The sequence below is a fragment of the Prionailurus viverrinus genome, chromosome A2 (assembly GCF_022837055.1).
Source record: "Prionailurus viverrinus isolate Anna chromosome A2, UM_Priviv_1.0, whole genome shotgun sequence".
Lineage (NCBI taxonomy): Eukaryota > Metazoa > Chordata > Mammalia > Carnivora > Felidae > Prionailurus > Prionailurus viverrinus.
In genome coordinates this window covers 140,046,933-140,069,289 of record NC_062562.1, presented here as the reverse complement: position 1 = coordinate 140,069,289, position 22,357 = coordinate 140,046,933, and the positions used below count along the sequence as shown (strand labels likewise).

Genomic DNA, 22,357 nt, shown 5'->3' with positions numbered 1-22,357 from the left:
ACCACAGTGAAAACCGAGTAAATCAGTCAGTGGTCTGGGGTCCCTGGAGATTGCTAATAAGCCCCACATAGCTGTGTATCCTGAGAAGTGCCAGAGATGATAAGGCTGATAAGCAGCTTAGTAATCACATGTCTGCCTTTTAGCCAGGATTACCTTCAGAACTTCTCAGTCAGGATTTATTGATCACCTGCTCCTTACACAATACGGTGCTAGGAACTGTGGGACATTCAAAATAAGCACTAGTCCTGACCCTCACAGTTAAGGAGTTATAAACCTATCCAAATGTCAAATGTGTATGTATATATGTGTACATGTACATATATATATATATACACACACATATACATATATATATACACACACATACACATATATACACACACATATACATGTATATACATATATATATATACACATATACATGTACATACATATATATATATATATATATATATATTCTACCTTGAACGTGCATTCCCAGCCTGAATTACCTCTCTCACCTATGAGAGAAAGCACGTATAGGGCTTGAACGTTATTCAATCTGAAATCCTTTAGCTGTGGGATGTCCTACTGCTGATTTGTATTGTTTATTACCTGTCAGATAACATGTATTGAGCACTAGTATAAGTACAGCACAGTGGTGTAATAAATTCATGGTCTAATATAATCTCCATAAACGTCCCAATGGAAGCATGCTTACATCAACATAATTGGCATTGATGTAATCAGTCAGTTTGCCATCTTTCTCAGCAAGTTGTGCAAGCTTAACCCTACTATGATCATCTGTAATAAAAAAAAAAAGAAAATATTTCACTATAGCATGGATGAATTTTCAGCACAAAGGACATTTATGTTTACATAATGGTACATCAAATACAATTAAAATCAATGCAAATATAATTTACTTTCAGTAGGTTTTACGGATTACAGAGGTGACAAATACAACAAGTGCTTCTGCTTTCAACAAGGTTTCTAATGCAGATGATGAGAACAGATATATAGAAAGAATATGTTCAGGTGTCAAGCGTGGTGCAAAGTGTGAGGGGGGCACTTGAAGACAGAGATTGTGTTAGTTTGGGATGATAATAAACGTTTTCATAATGGTTGGAATGCGACATTGGCATCTTAGATGGTTTCCAAAGATGGATCTTGGGGCTGTGAACAGTTGACAGGGAGAGAAGAGTGTTGTGGCGTCTTAGAAAGCTAAGGAAGGAAGACAGCATGTGCACTCTGAACTGGAGGCTGGTGGAGGAAGAGAAGGTAGACAGAGAAGGAGAAGGGACTTAGGAAGTTTCTTTGAATGGTTAGAGCAAACAGCTCTTTCAAGGGGACAACCTCAAAGACCTGCTAGTGCACAGCCAGGCAGGAGAATGGCTGCCCAAGAACAGGGCGCATGGGTCCCACACTGTCTATTTAAAGGGGGTGAAAACTATGGTAACTTATACATGGTGTACTAAGGCAATTAAGATATGTTGAAATGAGGAGGTTGAGATTACCTTTGGATCTACAGGGAGATTATATGGACTTGGAGGAGCGATATAATAAGAAAGCAAAGTGTTACTAGCAGGAAAATTGGTAGTTTCACGGGGCAGAATTTATTTATTCTTTTCAAGGATGAAGAAGTGAATACATTCCAAACCATGACAATTAGAGAGACATTCTGATTGTAATGCTTCTGTGACAACAGCAGCTCACCAAGTGCAGGGAATGTATTACAGAAATAGATATATGTGGCAATGGAGAGATGGGCTTGGTGCCAGGCTGACCTGGTGTTTTTGTTTTTTGTATTTTGGTTCTAATACTTTCAGAGGGGTATTACTGGGCAAATTTTCTGGGTTGTTTTTCTTCAAGTCTACAATAGTATCTACAATAGTATTATTGTGCAGGATTATCTTAGGGATTAAATGAACTAATATATTTACAGAGCTAGGCATGAGGAAGGTATACAACAAATGTTAGTCTCCATCCCCTTCTTAATTACCTGGTAGGTGCTTTCTATTTAGCTTGTAGAAGGAATCATTTGATAACTTCACCCTCTCCAAGAAGCAACTGAGTTTTTATGTGCAGCCAGGAGCGTTGCTTTGGTTGAGGGGGACAAACATGAAGCAGAACGTGCTACTAAAACTTTCTAATAAAAATCTGTGTGAGCCCTGTAGGAAGGAAGCAGCATCTGTCCAAACTATTTAAGAAAATGTGATGATTAGGGGTGCCTGGGTGGTTCAGTCAGTTAAGCGTCCGACTTCAGCTCAGGTCATGATCTTACAGTTTGTGGGTTTGGGCCCCGCATCCGGCTCTGTGCTGATAGCTCGGAGCCTGGAGCCTGCTTCGGATTCTGTGTCTCCCTCTCTCTGCCCGTCCCACACTTGTGCTCTCCCTCTGTCACTCAAAAATAAAAAAAAATGTAAAAAAAAATTTTAAGAAACTGTGATAATTAAATGTTAGTATCTAAAATATATAAAGAACTGACACAACTCAATCCTCCTCCCCCCAAAATGAATAACCCAATTAAAAATGGGCAGAAGACATGAATAGACATTTTTCCAAAGACACAGAGACCCATGAAAAGATGTTCAACATCACTCATCACCAGGGAAATGCAAATCAAAACTACCATGAGATATCACCTCACACCTGTCAGAATGGCTAAAATCAACAACACAAGAAACAACAGGTGTTGGCAAAATGTGGAGAGATGGGAACCCTTCTGTACTGTTGATGGGAATGCAAACTGGTGTGGCCACTATGGAAAACAGTATGGAGGTTCCTCAAAAAGTTAAAAATAGATGGGAATGCAAGCTGGTGCAGCCACTCTGGAAAACAGTATGGAGGTTCCTCAAAAAACTAAAAATAGAACTACTCTACGATGCAGCAATTGCACTACTAGGCATTTATCCAAGGGATACAGGTGTGCTGTTTCGAAGGGACACATGCACCCCTATGTTTATAGCAGCACTATCAATAATAGCCAAAGTATGGAAAGAGCCCAAATGTCCATCGATGGATGAATGGAAAAGGAGGTGTGGTATATATATACAATGGAGTATTACTCAGCAATCAAAAAGAATGAAATCTTGCCATTTGCAACTACATGGAATTAGTCAGAGAAAGACAAAAATCATATGACTTCACTAATATGAGAACTTCAAGAGATAAAACAGATGAACTTAAGGGAAGGGAAACAAAAATAATATAAAAATAGGGAGGGGGACAAAACAGAAGAGACTCATAAATATGGAGAACAAACTGAGGGTTACTGGAGGGGTTGTGGGAGGGAGGATGGGCTAAATGGGTAAGGGGCATTAAGGAATCTACTCCTGAAATCATTGTTGCACTATATGTTAACTAATTTAGATGTAAATTTAAAAAAATAAAAAATAAAACAAGTTAAAAAAAAGCATAAAAACAAGTTAAAAATAGAACTACCCTATGATCCAGCAAGAGCACTATTAGGTATTTACCCAAAGGATACAAAAACACTAATTCAAAGGGATACATGCACCCTGATGTTCAAGGCAGCATTATCTACTATAGTGAAATTATGGAAACAACCTAAGTGTCCACTAACTGATGAATGGATAAAGAAGGTATGATATATATACCATATATATATGCTGCCTTGAACATCAGGGTGCATGTATCCCTTTGAATTAGTGTTTTTGTGTGTATGTATACACACACACACACACAGATATATATATACATTACACATACATATACATACACACACACACACAGGAATATTACTCAGCCATAAAAAAAGAATGAAATCTTGCCATTTGCAATGACATGGACAGACGTAAAGTATTATGCTGAGTGAAATAAGTCAGTCAGAGAAAGGCAAATACCATATGATTTCACTCATGTGAATGTAAGAAACACAACAAAGGAGCAAAGGGAGAGAAACAAGCCAAGAAACAGATTCTTAACTACAGAGAACAAACTGATGGTTACCAGAGGGGAGGTGAGGGGGGGGGGGGGACGGGTGAAATAAGTGATGGGGATTAAGGAGAGCACTTGTGATGAGCACCAGGTGTTGTGTTCAAGTGTTGAATCACTCTATTGTACACCTGAAACTAATATTATGCTGTATGTTAACTAACTGGGATGTATATAAAAACTTCTTTAAAAGGGGAATACGGTTTCTTGGCTTCCAGAAACTAGAAAAGAACTGGAATTTAAATAACCAAGCTGGTGTTCATAGGATTCAGGGAGACCCACTGAATATAAAAGGAAGGAGAAAAGGTATAATTTTCAGGGGATGGGATGTGGATGGATTTCAAGAGATGGAGGGGGAATATAAAGAAAATAAAAGGGAACATGTGTAAACATGAGGTGCTGTAAGAAGATAGAAGGAAGACTAATTTCATAGGAAAAATAGGTAAATTTGCATTAAACAAAAGAGACAGCTAGTCATTGAGGAAAAAAAGAAAGAACAGAGAAGGAAATAAAGGGAAAGAAGGAATAAAAACAATCCAACTAGGGGCCCCTGGTGGTACAGTTGGTTAAAACGTCCAAATTCGGCTCAGGTCATGATCTCGCAGTTCATGAGTTCAAGCCCCGCGTCGGGCTCTGTGCTGACAGCTCTGCAGAGCCTGGAGTCTGCTTCGGATTCTGTGTCTCCCTCTCTCTCTGCCCCTCCCCTACTAGTGTGCTCTCTCTCTCTCTCTCTCTCTCTCTCTCTCTCTCAAAAATAAATAAAACATTAAAAAAAAAAAGAAACCAACTAGCCCATTGTAGCACCCTGGGACGAATGGCAAGAAAGGGAGGAAAAGGGTAGAAGGAAAAATAAAATCTAAAGAAAATCTCATTTGATTAGTAAACTCACATAGAAGTAAACAGATCTGAAGTGAAAATAGGAACAGGGAATATAAATAATGACAGACACTGTAAGAACAGATTTATAGCCCATCATGTCTGAAGAAAGGCCTGGATTAACATTTCAGTTTGTTTTGTTTACAAGAAACACATCATTGGGGTGCCTGGGTGGCTTAGTCGGTTAAGCGTCTGACTCTTGACTTCAGCTCAGGTCATGATCTCACGGTTCTTGAGTCTGAGCCCCACATCGGGCTCTGTGCTGCCCGTGCGCAGCCTGCTTGGGATTCTGTCTCCCTCTCTCTGCCCTTCCCCTGCTTGTGCTCTCTCTCTCTCTCTCTCTCGAAATAAATAAAAAGAAACTTAAAGAAACCTATCACTAATTGCAGAATGTATTTTAGTCAGAGCAGTAGAATGCTATGTACTGTCTAACAGAAGTCTTACTGCCTGATGCCAAAGCCCCTGACACAGCTCTACTGAGGTCTGCCGTCAGACTGCCAGACAGCGCTAAGTAGCACGAGAGTGACCCTGATAATGTCAGGTCTGCATTAAGGAGATACTTACAGGCAACGATATTTATGTAGCGGTTCTTGTGCTTGTTGTCTGGGTGATTGGAGCTGTCTGCTGTGATACCTAAGTCCGCAGTACAGCCCTGCACCTCCTGTAAAGAAATTTATGTATAACATTTTAACACATATCCTTTCAAACAAAGTGCCTTCAAAATATAATGTAGAGGACAAAACAAATTAGTCTATCCCCCCCAATTTTTTTTACATGTTATAACTATTTCTTGGCTAAAAGAAAATGCAGCGAAATAATGCCTTACCTGGTAAAACTCTTTCAGTGTCTAATGAGGGAATGAATGCCAAAAAAGTAAAGAAATCAAATTCCACAGCACACGACAAATGAGAAAAAAAAGCGTTCATATTAGGTTTACAATGGAAAACTATGATCATGCAATAAATACATTTGTCAAATAGCAAAAAAACAGAATGTTTCAAACAGTTGCATGCAAATAGAAACTTCTAACAGTTTGAACCTTAAAATTATGTAAAAGGAAAAAAATAACACTTTTAAAAGGGTACGGTGGTATAATAATATGATGAATATAAAAAATGCAGATGAGAAAAACCATATATTTGATGGCACATTTTGTTGGATTAGTCAGATTTGCTAATATCCAAATAACATTTTATTTTGACCACGATAGCACTATTTGAAACTCTGAATTAGTGACACACACATATATATATATATATATATATATATATATATATATATATATACATTTTATTTATTTAGGGTAATTTTAAAGAGTAAATATCTTCCTATTTGGTGGTCTGTAACAGATTTAGCATTGTCAGAACATTACAAATTCTTCTAATTTTTTTTTATCACACATATTATATCATTTTGATTTTGATAGCATTACTTTCTACATATTTAATGAGTAGACTTCTTTTTAATTTAAACTTCCATGGGTACAGAAAAATTATTTCTGCCAATTATCTTTTAAAATGAATTAAAATCCTTTTCAGAGATGTTTTCTATCTAAATACATTAGGTAGGAATTTATAATTATTTAGCATTAAGATAATAAGATAAAACCTTTATAATTTTTGAGAAAGTATATAGCCCAAATGTGAATCTGACTCCTCTGCAAATGGCCCAGCCTCTGTCCAGATAACCCTTTAAGGCCTCTTCTACAGCAAGTACAGCAAGCCCTTCTCACTCTAGATTTACAAACAATTTCATGTTATGAACTTAAAAGGCATAGTATTACCAGTTGTTAAACTAATTCTTAAGTTAATGAAACGTTTTCTTGAATCAGACTGTGAGATAAGAGCAATGGAATTAAGAATACAATTTTGAGTAAAAATGTGAGGCTATTTTATTAATTTAATCATGAGCTGCTTCATAATATTGAAAATTATTTTATGGTTGTAAAAACTATGAATCTGCCTTTGTGCATATGTTAGCAGCAAGTTTTATTATAAATTATCTACTTTTCCTCGTGATTTTTAAAATTTGGAAAATTAGATCCTTGACCCATTCTCCCTCTTTCAATTGCGATTTTGTTTCTGAGCCTGATAGTTTCTGTGAGTTAACAAGGTACCACCCACCCTCTAACCTCTATTACAGTAAGAAAAAATAATTTGATGTTTTAAATACGTAATTCTTTATATTATTCCACTTTACTTGGTCATTACCTCACACCGCTATTTCAGTGTAGCTATGACTTAGATTTCTTTTAAAATTAAATGAATTGGCTACTATTATTTTTCATTTAGTGAAAATATATCACATTTCACTTCTATTTCCTTTGATTTCTTAAAGCTTTCTAACCTACGGCATTTTCCTTCCCTAAATATATCTTGGTTGATGTGACTCCTGGGAAGCAGTTGCGGGGTGCAAGGGGAGAGTGGGACACTCTCTCATCAGGATCAGAGTTCAAAGTGCTTCAGAGGGGGAGGTCCATAGAGCACTTCCGGGTTGAAGGGGAGACAGAAAAGCAATGTGACACTTCTTAGAAGGGAGGGGCCAGAGGGAAGGCTGAAGATCCCTTGCTTTCTGCAATGGAAAATGTAGGTAGGCCACGGAGGCGCCTACGTGGTTCCATCTGTTAAGCATCTGACTCTTGTTTTCGGCTCAGGTCATGATCTCACAGTTTGTGGGTTCAAGCCTCAAGTCAAGCTCTGTGCAGATAGTGCAGAGCCTGTTTGGGATACTCTCCCTGCCCTTTCCTCTCTCTCTGTCTCTCAAAATAAATAAATAAACTTAAAAAAATTTGTTTAAAGTATGTACATGTGTTTTAAAATCACGGACCTACGTTTGAAACCCAGCACTGCTATTTTTAGAAATTAATTACTTAAACTGAAGCATAATTAACATGTAATGCTATATTATTTTCAGGCGTACAGTACAACGATTCGACAATTCTACACATTACTTGGTGCTCATCACGGTGAGTGGTCTAGCCCTGCTAGGTATGACTTGTTAATTAACTTCTGTGGAAGTTGATTTCATCAGTAGTATGAATAGAAATAAAAACAAATAACTTCTAGAGCTGGGTGAAGACTAAATATAAAAGCATTTAGTACAAGGACTGGCATTATTAAGGAGTGCTGCATAATGGTAACTTTTATTTTTTTGTGGTTGTCATTGTTAACTCTGGGCTTACAGTACCCTGTTTTGAAAAATCTGCTTAACTGAAGGTTCAGTGCGCCATGGTAAATTTGCAGCAAATTTCTTTGCCACTTCTAAATATGAGTATTTTACGGAACATTGCTAGAAAAATTTTTACTGATTGTGCAGTTGAAATGTTTTTTAGAAATGCATATTTTCTTAAGAAGATGGGACCTTACCTTGTATAATATTTATTACTTGTATTATACCTTGTAAATGAAATGCTTCTGTACTTACAATGGTGGAAAACTGAGAGTTTATAAGTACTTTGCTTGAAAATCGTGAAATTTAGTAGTTTAGTATAATTTATATAATTTAGGAAATTAAAAAGAATCAGTGTTACTAATTCAGATTAAAAGAAGGATACTGGAATTCTGTACTTTAGGGGAGAAAATTAAAAATGTTTTTTTTTTTACTAGTATGACTTGGTTTTTAAAATGGAAAACCAATTTTCTACATTATATGGTAATCATAACACATCTCTTAAACACATAAGTGATTATGGAACTAGTATTCTTTCTAGAAGTGAAAATAGTTTCAATGTTTTTAGGTCAAGAAATAGCCTACTGCTATTCAATTTACTTTTTTTGTATTATTTCAAATAAGTTTATTAAAATCATACCTCAAATTCTTCAGTAAACCCACTACTTGCATGTAAGTCTGCAACATGCTTTGGAAAGTGCTTTATTGGAATCGCTCCAACATCATCTAAGTAAATAAAAAACAATTTGTTTGGAAAAGATAATTCAACAGAAAGGAATATGCCTCTCACAAAGATTTATAAAATGCCTTCTTCTAAAGCAACTTCAAAGTTCAAGCATTCCTACAATCCCGAGTGAATCTCAGCATCCAATGAAACATTAAGCAATGGTTACCAAGTTTCTCTGTATTTACTATCAATAACTTGCATTATATAATTCTGATTTGATCACGAATCTCTTTTCCTTTCATACTCTAAAGAAACAAGAATTTTTAACGTTAAATGATAAATTCCACCAAAGCCTCACATCTTATCAAAGGACTGCATCTTTTTATGGATAACATTCTTTAACATGAGTAGAAGTTGCATTTACATTTAATACATTAACACGAATGTGAGTTCTGGGTAAAAAAAATGCAGAAATAATATATTTTCAATTTTACCAAGAAGTAAACATAATATGTGGTATAATTTCAATTTAACATAGTTTAATGTTTTACAGTTATATAGTCAGATGTTTACATTCAAAAACATTTTTTATTTTTCTCTACAAATAATAGAAAACATTGACATGCAGACTATTCATTAAGGATAACGTCAAAAACCTTTGGGACTTTTAATATGTAAAATTTCAGGAATTCTTACTTAAAAATATGCTATGTAAACAATGTCATTGGATCTGTTAATTAATTGTGAAGGGGCCAAATTATTTTAACTGGCTCTGTTTTTTCTCTTTCCCTCCTCTGGAAAGACTTTCTTAGATTAAACATATCACTAGTTCACAGTATGCGATTTCACAAGTGATTTCTCTGACAAGGAAACATCAAACACATTTCTCTAGAAACACTTATTTACATCAACAGATGTTCAGCATCTAGGCCCTTTAATATTTTGAAGCTTCAGTTACCAAGAATTTGTTGATTTTTTAAAAAAGTAGAATCCATCTGTTCTCTCCCTTCCGTGAGTGTACCTGAATACTAAAACTGAATTAAGCGTAAGAAACACTAGACAAAGGTGCAAATCTGCCTTCACATCTACGGAAGGATCTTCCCTGGAAGTAGCTTTTATAATTAGACAAGAAAACAGAAATAGCTTGTCACATCTAAATCATCAGTTCTTCTGGTAAAGGTCCTTCAAACCCATAGATATTATCCTGCACACCTAACCTCTTTTCACAAACTGACTACTTTTTATTTACAGTTGTGTATTTTGGTTAGTTCTTTCACAGACTGGTCTGCAAGTGAGTGAGACCAACATATCCAATTTCTGATCGTACATGAAAAGGTGCTTATTTGGGTGATCTGGAGCACAGGTGAAATGAGGAAGTGCCCTTGATCACAACCCTTCTGAGAAGTAGAACAGGAGATTCTGGGTTTCCTGGGCAAGGTCCTGATTTGGGATTATTTACTGCTAATAATAAATTACACTGGACTTTGGATATTTCGGATAATATCATGTTGATGTGCTCCCACATGCTGGGGGGAGTCTGTAGAAGAGGTATGTTTGAAAGTGAAGTGAATCAAAATGCAACAGATAACAGAGAGCTGTCAATCTCACAACTCTTAATATGCTGATGAGAAACTGTGCTGTACTCAAATAACTGTACAGAATTTTAACAGAAAAAAACCCAGAAATAAGACAGTGATGGCTAAAGACTCAGAGTGGACAAAAGACGGGAAAGAGCCAAACACTTCTAATTCCTATGCCTGCTGAGAATTACACAGAAATTGCTTCTCTTTGTTTTGTTTTTTATGTTTTTTAAATCACGAGATTTCAGAAAATGACATCTTGTGGAACTTGGGCCTCTAACAATAACCTAAAGAGTATCAATTTAAAAGGAGGTCTCTGTAAAATAGCCACGTTGTCAATTTTTTCCCTTCTATTTTGGTTTGGTGGTTTTCTGTGTCTTTATTTCTTCCTCTATCCTTCAGGGGCTTCCTCCAAAGTTCACATTTTTCTAGGCAATTCCTTTATTGTTACTGCTTTTCATTCTGAAATGTTATGAAATGTTAATTAAATAAGTGTCTGTGATCTTACAGTGTGAACTCCAGGGTCAATGGACGTCTCAGTCAAAATGACCCTGGCTAATTCTTGAGTATTGTTAACCAGGTAAGTTCTGCTAAAAATAGTCGATATTTCCCCAGGTACTCAAACTGTTTGACATTGTGGCTTTAAGTATTTCAGGCAATTACACATTTCTTTGTGCGCTCATGTTTTCCTTCTACCCCACCATTTTACAGTTTTTTTTCTAACATAATTAAGGGAGATTTTCTCACATAATTTCAGATGATCAGAAGGAAACGAAACTTTATCCTTACTTTTGTTATTTTGTCCTATTCACCCTTACTGCATTGCTTTATCCTGACTTTTGTTGTTCAGGTTTCCATTTAAGTAACGGAAACGACGAAGGTCACCCTTATTCTTAAATAATCTTTTATTGCTATGTTCATGTTAACATTATATCTGAACAGTCTTGAGTTATTTTGCCATATTGTCTACCTGGCTAAGAATGTCCAAAATTAATGAGAACAAGGCAGAAACCTGGGTGCCTGACACCCGGCTGTAATAAATACTTTGGGCAACTCAGAAGTATTACTCGTCTACGTTAGAGCCATTTACAAAGCACTGCAACAGGGACAAACCTTCCAGCATATGCTTTCCATTCAACATCTACCAGCTACTTATGGTCACACCTTAAGCTATTACCTGAAGTTGGAAAGACAGGTGTTGGAGGTGTGGATATTACTCGAGGGGAGGTACTGTCCTCTAAATAAAAGTGTGCGGTCTGAAAGCATTTCCTGGAAAGAAAAGAAAGCAATTTATGTACTAGCTGCCACAAGACAACTTCTGAGCTGAAAACTGCTTGAAAATTACGACAGAAATCTCCAGAATTAAAACATAAATGGGAATCTGTATTTTACAAAACACAAAGCATTAAAGAATTGTATGGCCTCCAAGTTTATCTCAGTTTTACATGTGCCAGATGCATACGAGTGAGTAGATACCAGACACACGCTGAAAGCAGAGGTGGCATTTGCAGTCGTAGCTGGTACCCAACAGTATCTTGCTAGGATAAGGACACCTCATCACCCTGGTTACTCTCCCACTGTTGCTATATACCAGCAACAGGGGACTGGACCAGAGTGGAAGAGAAACCAGGCCCAGAGTTCTTTTCACTCCATAATTAAGTGACCACACCTTTCTGAGCCATTCAGCTGCTAGGAAAAGGTAGCTATGACTGTGGAAGTGAGATTTGACAGCGGTGATATTTTGATGGACAAGGAAGGCAGCTTTATACTGAGAGCATGAGAATGCAGTAATGACAGAACAAAGTGAGGAAATAATGAGCATGTAACCAAAAACAGGCGTGATTTTCTTTCCAACAGATGCTAGCCTTGTTGATGAGCGTTTTGAGAATGAATATATTTGGAATCAACGACAACTATGACCTACGATGTCACCTGAATCTATTTTCATTCAGATAATAAGAGTAACATCTGGTAAGAGCAGACCACAAACTATTGAGAAGAGCAAAGAACCAACTGCTGCTTTAAACTGATGCAAACCACACTTAATTAAAAAAATTTAGATAATTAAAACTGCTAATGACACTCTTTGATGTGGGTCATTTAATTTATATGAAATGTTATTCATGAGTATTTAAGTTTAACTAGAAATATCTGTGTGAGTAAAGATGCCAATCTCACTTTCCATTTAAGATTCAAGCTACAAGATATTTATCTAATGAGCTTTAACGTAACATTTGTTCTTATGAGGACACACCTCAACTGTAACATTCTTTCAGTAATCAGTTCCCTGTGTAAAATTCTTCAGTGGCTTCCCCAGTGGAATCAGAATGATATTCAGTTATTTCATCAAGGGCTATAAGACCCTCTATGACCTGGTCCTCCCCCACCTGCCTCTGGGGTCCTCTCCAACATCCTCTACTACCAGGCTCAGGCCCACACTGGTCTTCTGCTCCTCCTTCCAAGAGGCTCCATCAATGTCACCTTGGGGCCTTGGCTCTTGACGTTTCTTCTGGCCACCTGCCTCCTTCCCATTGTTTTTGTACTTCCTGTGACAATCCTTCCCTGACCATGGTAACTAAAAGTACCAGCTCATCCCACCACATCACTATGCTTTGGCCTTTTGCCAGCTTTATGGCACTTAGCACTTTCCGAAAATCCTTACTTATGTATTTGTCTTACATGTTTTTAGTTGGTCGTCCCTCATCAGAATGTGAGCCCTGCAAAGGCAAGGTGGTCTGACTTAATGCAGTGTTATGCCTCAGTGCAAAGAACAGCAGTAAGTCCCCCCAAACTTAAAGTTGCCTGTGCCCCAAAATATTTGTTCAATGAATTCACTGCTATGACTAGTATAAAATCATGTAGTTTATTTATAATCTTAATGTCACAAGCAAAAAAACCAAGAAACCAAAAAACAAACCCAGAAAAACAAACAAAAACCAACAGAACCACCCAAAAGCAACAACGTGCATAGTAAGGACTAGCCCCCTGCTGGGATCGTATAAGCCTTTGACAAGAGGACACGATCAAGACAACACAAGCATGTCTTCTAGTGAGAACAGGTGGTACGGGAGGAAGATGACTGCGTGTCGAATCCAATGTCGAGGGGGCCTGAGCCAGGTTCACCTCCTGGAAAGCGGAAAGAGTACAACCGACTAGGAACAATGGGAGGGATGAGGGCCACAGGTCTCGTGCTCAACTGTCCCACTGAAAGTCTCCACTGGAGCCCACGTGAAGCCAGACTAGAGCAGAAACTAGTGGGCAAGTTTGGTAGCATGTTCTGACACAATAGGAAAACACTGGGTTCGATACCTCTTTTAAGATCACAGAGTTAAATCTCTTTGATTCCTCTAAAATGGGGTTACACCAGCTGGTAAAGGGGTTTCTATTTATTTTTCAATGAATCTTAGAGTTGTAAAATGTCTTAAGGAACCTGGTGCAACATCACCACAGACAGAAGAATTTCTTGGACAGCATCTCTGACATAGAAAGATCATCTCCGGTGACAAGGAGTCCTTTATGAGGACACCTTTAGTTGCCACATATTGCTTTCTCGTCCTAACTGAAAACTCCTTCTAAGTACCTCTAAATGGTACTGCAAGAGGAGGCCATCCCATCCCACTGTTAGGCCTCCTGCTGTTATTTTTTTTGGTATCAAGCCAAAAATCTACCTCCCTGTTACTTTGACGTCTTGGCTCTATTTCTGTACCTGACAGGTTTTATTTAGCTAATGGTGCCCAAGATCTTTCAGTACTTACATGCTATCTATCTATGGCCCTCACCCCTTTTGACTTTCTTCTTGAAGTTTATACTCCACAAAGACAAACAAGTTGTAGATCTCTAAATATGCCTTGTCCTGTCCTCACTTTCTCCTCCCTGCTTCAAATATGGTTCTCCTGACCAAAATGCCTTACTCACGAGTACTACCTTCCATAAAGGCAGCTCAATGGTATCTTCTCCGTGAAAAAGCCTTTCATTTCTGGGGCACCTGGGTGGCTCAGTTGGTTAAGCATCCAACTCTTAATTTCAGCTCAGGTCATGATCTCACAGTTTGTGAGACTGAGTCCTGTGTTGCGTTCTACGCTGACAGAGCGGAGCCTGCTTGGAAGTCTCTCTCTCTGCCCCTCCCCTGCTCTCTCTTTCTCTCTCTCAAAATAAATGAGTCAACTTAAAGCAAAAAAAGCCTCTCATTCCTAAGCTGCCTCTAGCATTCCAGTTTCTCTGTTTTCACTGCACCCAACACAAACTTTGATTCACCTTCACCTTTACAAAGACTATTTTGAAAAATATGTTTAATTAATCCAAGGATGGCCTTCACTTCCTGAACTCTCTGCTAGACGATTTTAAATATATTTTTTTTTTTTACTGATTGTTAGTTAGGGTAATTATCTTGCAATATATTTGTTTTGTGCCTATATCCTCATTATATTTTTTAAAAGATGGGGCCATGTCTTCTGATTTATGTAAGCCCAACTCTGAAAACAGTGCCAAGGTGTTAATGATTAGATGGATTTCCAGTAGCAAGTAAATCCCACCAACCATAAGTTACTCAGCTGCATCCCAGACTTCTTGACTACCTGTGCTTCAAATGGGATAACTTAAAATCTCAAGATATTTGGGAAGGAGAAGTGAAATATATATAGCTAGAGGAAGATGGATGGATGGACGGGTGGATGGGTGGCTGGCTGGCTGGCTGGATAAGTAGATAGAGGATGGCTCTGAGAAAATGGGAAGAAGGCAGCCCGCATGGAATAGAAAAAGGTAAGTTGAAACTTATTGGTATTAGGGTCTAACATGTTAAATATTCATTGTAGGATCTGGATAAATACCAACTCTACTCTTTTTAGCTATGTAAACAAGTATTTGTTGTTTAAGCAAATAAGTGGTCCAATCGTGTTATTTGCATAACAAAAGAACGCTATAAAATCATACCAAAAAACTTGTAAGTGGGAAAAATCAAAATTAAAATAGTGTAGGATAAAGCTTTGAGGAAAGTCACACGTATTATATTCAGTCCACTTTATAGTGCAGTTCTACCTAGGAAGTGACATTCGACTTAAGAGGCAGCATGGTCATGGGAGGCCTCCATTTTGGGTTGGTAGCTACCCTGCGTGACTCACAAATTTGAATTTCAGACCATGAGAGAATTCATATTGCTCTTCCTCCCTCTCCCCAAAGCCAAAACAACTGTCTATGGGAAGTTCTTTTTTATACTGTTTTTGATGGAGTGCCATTTTGTTGATTATGCCTTTGATAGTTTTTAGCTTTTAACTCTTAAAAAAGCTCTCAAAAATTTGCCCTTTGTCTTCTTTAAAAAGAACTTTTTGAAAATCTTCCTTACTGAAGTCATTTTGTATCTTAGAAACTTACGACTTGGCTCATGTAAATTCTACCTTAAAACATCTGGAAAATAATTTCAGGGCACATTATTTAATGTATGACAAGATTCAATATCTATAGTCCATCTGTTCTGTATAAGCAGTGAATGTCTTCACGTCTATGTGCTAAGTGTTGATAACTATGTCTCTTGCTAATTATCACTCAGCCATAATGAAAAAAGTGATGACTGTTTTAAACTTGTAGACATAGGTCCTATCAATCAATGTTAATCTGATTATTTGATTTACACCTTTTCATCACAGTAAGTATTTGGAATTAAAAGCTAGAAATGTATTTCCATTTTTTGGATCCTTATACAAATATAAAACCATATTTATTCATTATGCTGCATTCATCACAGAAACTCTAAAGAAGCTCGGACTGCAATCTTAAAGATGATCTAGTGAACCTTCCCCCGAAATGGCACAGAGAGGAAAACCAGTTCCCAGGTGGATAAGTGACATGCCCAAGACCACGTAACAAATGCCAGGCAGAAATGGGGAAGGGATCCAGATTTGTTCTGTCTTCCGACTACAACATGCTTTCTCTCAAGGCTTACACAAAACCTCAGGGACCGCTTTGAATTGGGTAAAGAGACAAAGAAAAAAAAAAGACTTATTATACCACTTTACAGTAATTTTTTATCCTAAGAAATTAGATTAGAAAAACATTTAAATATATCAGCTTGGAAAAACTCATAAGGACCATGTTACTATGAGGACTTTTGTTGGTATGCCATTCTATTTTGAACCTTTCCACACAGGCTGTGCTTTCCACAAAGGTCTAAAGTGTTTCCATACTGGCTAGTGAAATCGTATTGTTTACAAATGGGTCTACATCAAAATTTGAATATATTCACAAAAACCCCGAAGAAGGCACTAATACAGTCATCTTGTGTTGCACCAACTAATACCCCTGGTGTATCCCTGATCTAAAAAGTTACATTTTGAAGTGAATTAATTTCAAATGGATGTGAGGACAGAGGTGTTAAATTTTGAAACGGGTAAGTAAAAGAGTGACAGATTTTATCAGAACGTTTGACAGATAGATATAAAATATATACATAAAATCATCAGAGCGCTAATTTTTTAAGCTAACGCACTCTGTGTTCAAGGTACATAAAGTGTTATTTGTGAGGAAAAGAGAAACATCTTGTTGGTGAAGGTCAAATTAGTATTTTTCAACTAGTAATTTTATCTTTTTTCTCCACATAATACAGATGAGATAATCCATTACTAATAGAAAATAAATACCATTCCAGATTTTAATTTTCCATGAAATATCAAATCATATTAAATAAGACACTTTCAAATCTACAAAAAATAAACTTGAAATACTAAGTAACAAAGATCAAAACTCTCATTTCAATCTTAAGATTGACATTTCTTTCAGAAATTTATTCTAACACTCTTTACTGTGAAGTAGAATTTGGGCTTACTTTCCATCTTATTTAAAAAAATTTTACCTCTAACTCCAAATAACTTCAAACATTGGTTTGCCAGGGAAAATCAGATTAAATATAAGCCAGTAATCTGAACACATCAAGGTTGATAAAAAGTTTGGCCAACAAACCGAGTGGGGAGTATGGAGAAAAGCAATATGAATTCTTGTTGAAAAAACATGTATAAATCATGTACTGTGTTCACGGTACTCTGCTGACCATGGAATCTTCTGTAGAAAGAGTCATTGGCAATTATAGGAACCAGTGGAGAAAGCAGCTTTGTTTGCATCATGTTATGGACAAAATAGACCACCAACTCACATATGGTAACAAAAGTATGATCTGTTCTCTTACTGCAGTTTACTCTTTTCTGTAAAGTTGTTGGATATGAAATACAGTTGATCATGAAAACATTCTACCTTAGTCCACCTGTGTCCAACTACATGCAACTGCCTGCCCCAGGCCTGTCTCAGACACACCCAGCTTACTCCTGCTTCCTGTTCCTTCCACCTGCTGTGTTCCTGCCTGAAAAGCTGTCTCCTTTATCTCCACTTTCTGAACCCTATCCAGTGCAAGCCCAGCATTTTACATTTACTCTGCTCATCCTGGCCTATCAAGATTCTTTGTTCCCTGACCACTCTTAACATTAGTGATTTCAGGTGTCGTGTGTATACTTGCGTATAGTAGGTTATACATTTTTCCTAGAAAATTCTCAATAAGCATGAATTTCTCAAGGATAGTGACTCTCATTCATTCATCCGTTTTTGATATTTTCCATAGTAGTCAACATGGTACTAAGCACATGAGAAACAGTCCTTAAAAATGGCAAATATTTTTGAATAAACTGAGAGAATATGTTTTAGGATAACACATAAAGAGATAAAGAGTGGCCATATGAGCTTACAGAGAGACATTACTAAACAAAAAGGAATTAATTATAGATCTTCTGAACAAAATTCTCTTTTAAAACGAAGCAATAAATTACAAAGCTAGGATTCCTTATATCATCGTAAAGTTTTTGTTTTTCAAGACACAGTTATAATAGTTATACTGACTTACACTGTTTCTCCAGTAAACTTCCTAATTTGCAGCGTGTTCTGAATGCCATGGGATGGGAAGCTTATGGTGAGTGCAACCGTCTTTGTCCTTTAAAAGTTTTAATAGGATACAGGGGTGCCTGGGTGGTTCAGTCAGTTAAGCGTCCAACTCTTGATTCTGGGTCAGGTCATGATCTCACGGTTCCTGAGATGGGGCCCGTGTCGGGCTCTGAACTCATAGTGCAGAGTCTACTTGGGATTCTCTCCCTCCCTCTCTCTCTGTCCCTCCCCTGCTTGCACATGTGCACTCTCTCTCTTTCCTTCTCTCTCAAAATAAATAAACATTAAAATCAATAAACAAAAGTTTTAATAGGATATTGATGACAGCAAAACTATATCTTATCCTCAAGGCAAGCTATAATTAACTTCAGAATTCTATGCATCTTAATATAGTCAACTTTATTTTCTAATTATATTAATATTTTAATTGCTTGATTTTTACTCTTGTGTATGGGGCTATCCGTTTTTGCTATTAGCATGCAGCTGATGTGCATCTTGTACAAAATCCACAATTATAAACAAACCATGTTTTTACTATAGCAAAAACTATGTTTTTTCTAAATAATAACTTTTGAAATTGTAACAGCTGGAGCATTTAAGCTGAGAAGCTTAGATTTATGTTAAGTGCTATGATAACATTTGAAGGTTAATTAGATTACTATGAAAGTACAACTGTCAAAATACCGTATTAAATATTAACTAAGCCAGGGTTCCTCCATTTTACCCTTTAATTGTTTCACTGGTGTATGAAAAACAATCAAGTATTATATTATTATGTCTTTGGATTTACAAATTCACCTAATTCATCGTTACCTGGATAAATTAATGGTAGCTCTCAAGGAAAAAGAATGTGAATATGCTTTGAAGAACTTTCAGGTAAAACAAAAAAAAAAACACAGGCAAAATCTGAGCTCTATGAAATACATTTCTAAAACAAGCATTCAACTTACCTCCAGTAGATGAGAATACCCACAAGAACCACTAGACAGATAAAAGTCAGGGCTGACACGATCACGAGGGGTATAACTGCCTTCTTCTCGGATTCCAACCCCTCAGCTAGACCAATACGAGATTCATGGCTACTATTACTGGCCTCTGTAGTCAGAGAAAATCGAGAGAGTTGATATTTAAGCTTAAGGAAAAGGCACAACATTTTTCAACTGAGTATTTGCAACCTTCATTGTTGTTATTTTCCTTTAAAATTTCAAATCTACGATACAAAGAATGTCTATGATTATAAGCCAATTTGAGTAAAACAAAGCTTAAAAAGTAAGGCTGAAGAACTTAGAATGTCCCAACAGAGATGAGCACCTAGGGACGGGTGCTGTGGCAGGAAGTGAGCATAATATTGCCTTGAAAAGCTTGTTAAAAGGGAAATAGAAGTATTAAAATAAGAAAATAAAAGAAGTATTAAAATAAGTTTTTAAATAAAATAGCCAGGAAGAATAATGCTACTTACTGTACCATATATAATCTTGAGTTTCCAAACTTAATCTGAATACAAGGTTTCTAATCCTGCAATTAAATAAATAGCTAGGAGCAATTAATAATTTCATGAAGAGAGAATCTTAGGAAAACCTTCTTACATTAGGATAGCCATTCACCCAGAAAACTATTTACATTGTAAATATAGGTTGCTTTTGAAGTGTTACTTTGAATGCCTTTCTTATCAACTATTTTTCTCTATCAAAAAAAAAAAATACGGGGTGCCTGGGTGGCTTAGTCAGTTAATCATCTGATCTCGGTTTCAGCTCAGGTTTTGATCTTGTGAGTTCGAGCCCTGCACTGGGCACCATACTGATCATGTGGAGCCTGCTTGGGATTCTCTCTCTCCCTCTCTCTCGGCCCCTCCCCTGCTTGCACACACTCACGCTCTCAAAATAGATAAATGAACTTAAAAAAAAAAAAGAAAAATAATATTGCATGGGAACTGAAGGAGTACATAGGTTGAAGAAATTCTTTTCAAATATGCAAGTGTAAATTATGGAAAAGCTTAAGGTCTGTTCTGGGGTTAATTTCAAAAGATGGAAAATGACTATATCTGTGGCCAGTTGGGTGCATTATTATTCTAGCACTTTCAAAATCATTGCGACTGGAGCTAACCTTCCAAGTTGTTCAAAAGAGTTTCAGAACTTCAGTGTATCAGTGGCCAGTCACAATGCTTCCCTTCTACACTGAGGTGTGTGCAGGGGGGAAGCACGACAAGGGCACATCAGAACTGCTCTGCCATGGTGACATACTGACACCGTTGCAAAGTAAAAGCCCTCATCGCATCCACCTGCAGAAGTTCCGGAAGAGCTCTTTAGGTAGAACATTTCAGTTCCCCACGAGAGTCTACATTGCTTTCTACACAGCTGGCACATTAGGTTCTTTTATACCAACTATCTCACTTTAGCGATAAGGGGAACAAAAGGAATTGATTTAATTTAAAGATTTACAAATAAATTTGAGAGTAACAAATTCATGAACACAGCACTGAGGTAGAGCTAATGGCAGAGGACTTAAGGTTTAAAACAGTAGCTTTCTTCTGAAAGATGATACACAAAGGGCCAAAAATTTAACTCACTCGTATGAGAAATCTATCAATCGACAAATGATACTCATATTTCCTTAGACATTTTTTCTTATAATTCTGAATGATTTGCCTGAAAAGAGTAGAATGCAAAGGGATGACTAAAAATCACAAAACTGAATAAAAAGTGGAAATATTGTAAATCCATTGATCCCTGAGCTGTAGTTCATATTCTTGTGAGAGAAGCCCAGGCTTTAGTTTCTACTGTTACTCATTTGCTCTGGTCATTACACATTGCAACGAGGCTCATCTCGAAGCCTAAATAATCTGATGGTGAATGCACTGAGTTTCCTTATAAAATTTAGGAAACCATCTTGTTTTAATACATAATTGTCTTCACACTTTTTCTATTATAACTATTATTATCTAAATGGAAAATTTGTGGCTGAACAATGAAATAATCCACTTAGAGAAGCCCCTGGTACCTAGAAATTACAAATAGTGGTTCATATCATTATCAACGTCAGTCATTCTTGAAATGTGATTCCCAGAATACTGGCATTGACATCACCTGGAATTTGTTAGAAATGCGAATTTTGTGCCCCATGCCAACCATCACAAATCTGCTGAATCAGAAACTCTCTGGACAAGGCCCAACAACCTGTGTTTTAACAAATCTTCCAGGTGATTTTGATCCATATTAAAGTTTGAGACCAATAATGTACATTAATTTATACACAAAGTGTGCTTATATAATCACACAGGTCTTCAATGACCACAAATCTTTATAGAAATTTGTATATAGGTGTATATATGTATGTATGTGTGTAGATACATGCATTTTCATTTATGTATATGTATGTGCATACATATATGTGAGATATGTCTGATCATACATGTGATATATATGTAAGATATATAACACATAAAATATGTAACAAATTACCATATATATCACACATTGCATACATATATGCACACACATATAATCTTGTAATATAGACTTTACTCATAAGTTCTCTGGGAGGTCTGATTTTAAAATAAACCCTTTCATTGAGGAGTCAGAGTGATAAATCCATGCTAACTACATATTATGAAACCTAGGTATTTTATACAAGATGAGGTACCACATGAAATTGTGGCACTATTGGTAGAGTATGCAACTTTTGATCTTAGGGTCATGAGTTTGAGCCCCAAGTTGGGTGTAGAGATTATTTTAAAAAATAAAGAAGGAATAAAATATACCCAAATTAAAAAAAATTATATAAAAAAAGAAAGTACAGACAATCAACTGGTTCTTTTACATACTATAATGAGGAGCTAGTTGTATTGATTTTTATATTCATTAGTTGAGGCTAAAATATCTATTTTGACATGGTTCAGTAGTGTATATGAGCTACCTAAATAAGACAAGAATCTACTTGATTGGTAAACAAAGATAAGATGAATACTTTCAAATACATTTTTAGAATAAAACAGTATAATTTTGGTATTACAAATTAAGCATTATATATATCTCATTGTCCTCAATTATGAAAGCATAGTCTCTAAGAGACAGACACCAATAACACGTTTGCAGTGTCAGTTTGTGTCAACTCCCTATGTGACCTTGATCACGTACTTTAGTATCTCTGGGTCTCAGTTTATGCATTCACAAATTGCAGATACTAATATTGGCCTTACCTCTATTGTTGTAGGGAACAT

General features: G+C 36.6%; 1 protein-coding gene across 4 annotated transcripts in view; it reads right to left on the bottom strand.

Annotated features, from left to right (window-relative positions):
- The window catches only part of PTPRZ1 (protein tyrosine phosphatase receptor type Z1), a 185,409-nt gene that overhangs the window by 21,619 nt on the left and 141,433 nt on the right, over positions 1-22,357 (bottom strand). For 2 of the 4 annotated variants that reach the window (XM_047849163.1, XM_047849165.1), the window contains exons 13-18: positions 19,092-19,236; positions 11,405-11,496; positions 8,621-8,706; positions 5,639-5,659; positions 5,377-5,473; positions 701-783 (exon numbers count right to left, since the gene is read on the bottom strand). In XM_047849163.1, coding sequence (XP_047705119.1) covers positions 701-783; positions 5,377-5,473; positions 5,639-5,659; positions 8,621-8,706; positions 11,405-11,496; positions 19,092-19,236 — 524 coding nt within the window. The remainder of the gene's footprint in view (positions 1-700; positions 784-5,376; positions 5,474-5,638; positions 5,660-8,620; positions 8,707-11,404; positions 11,497-19,091; positions 19,237-22,357) is intronic. The other 2 variants (XM_047849164.1, XM_047849166.1) reach the window with 1 other exon arrangement.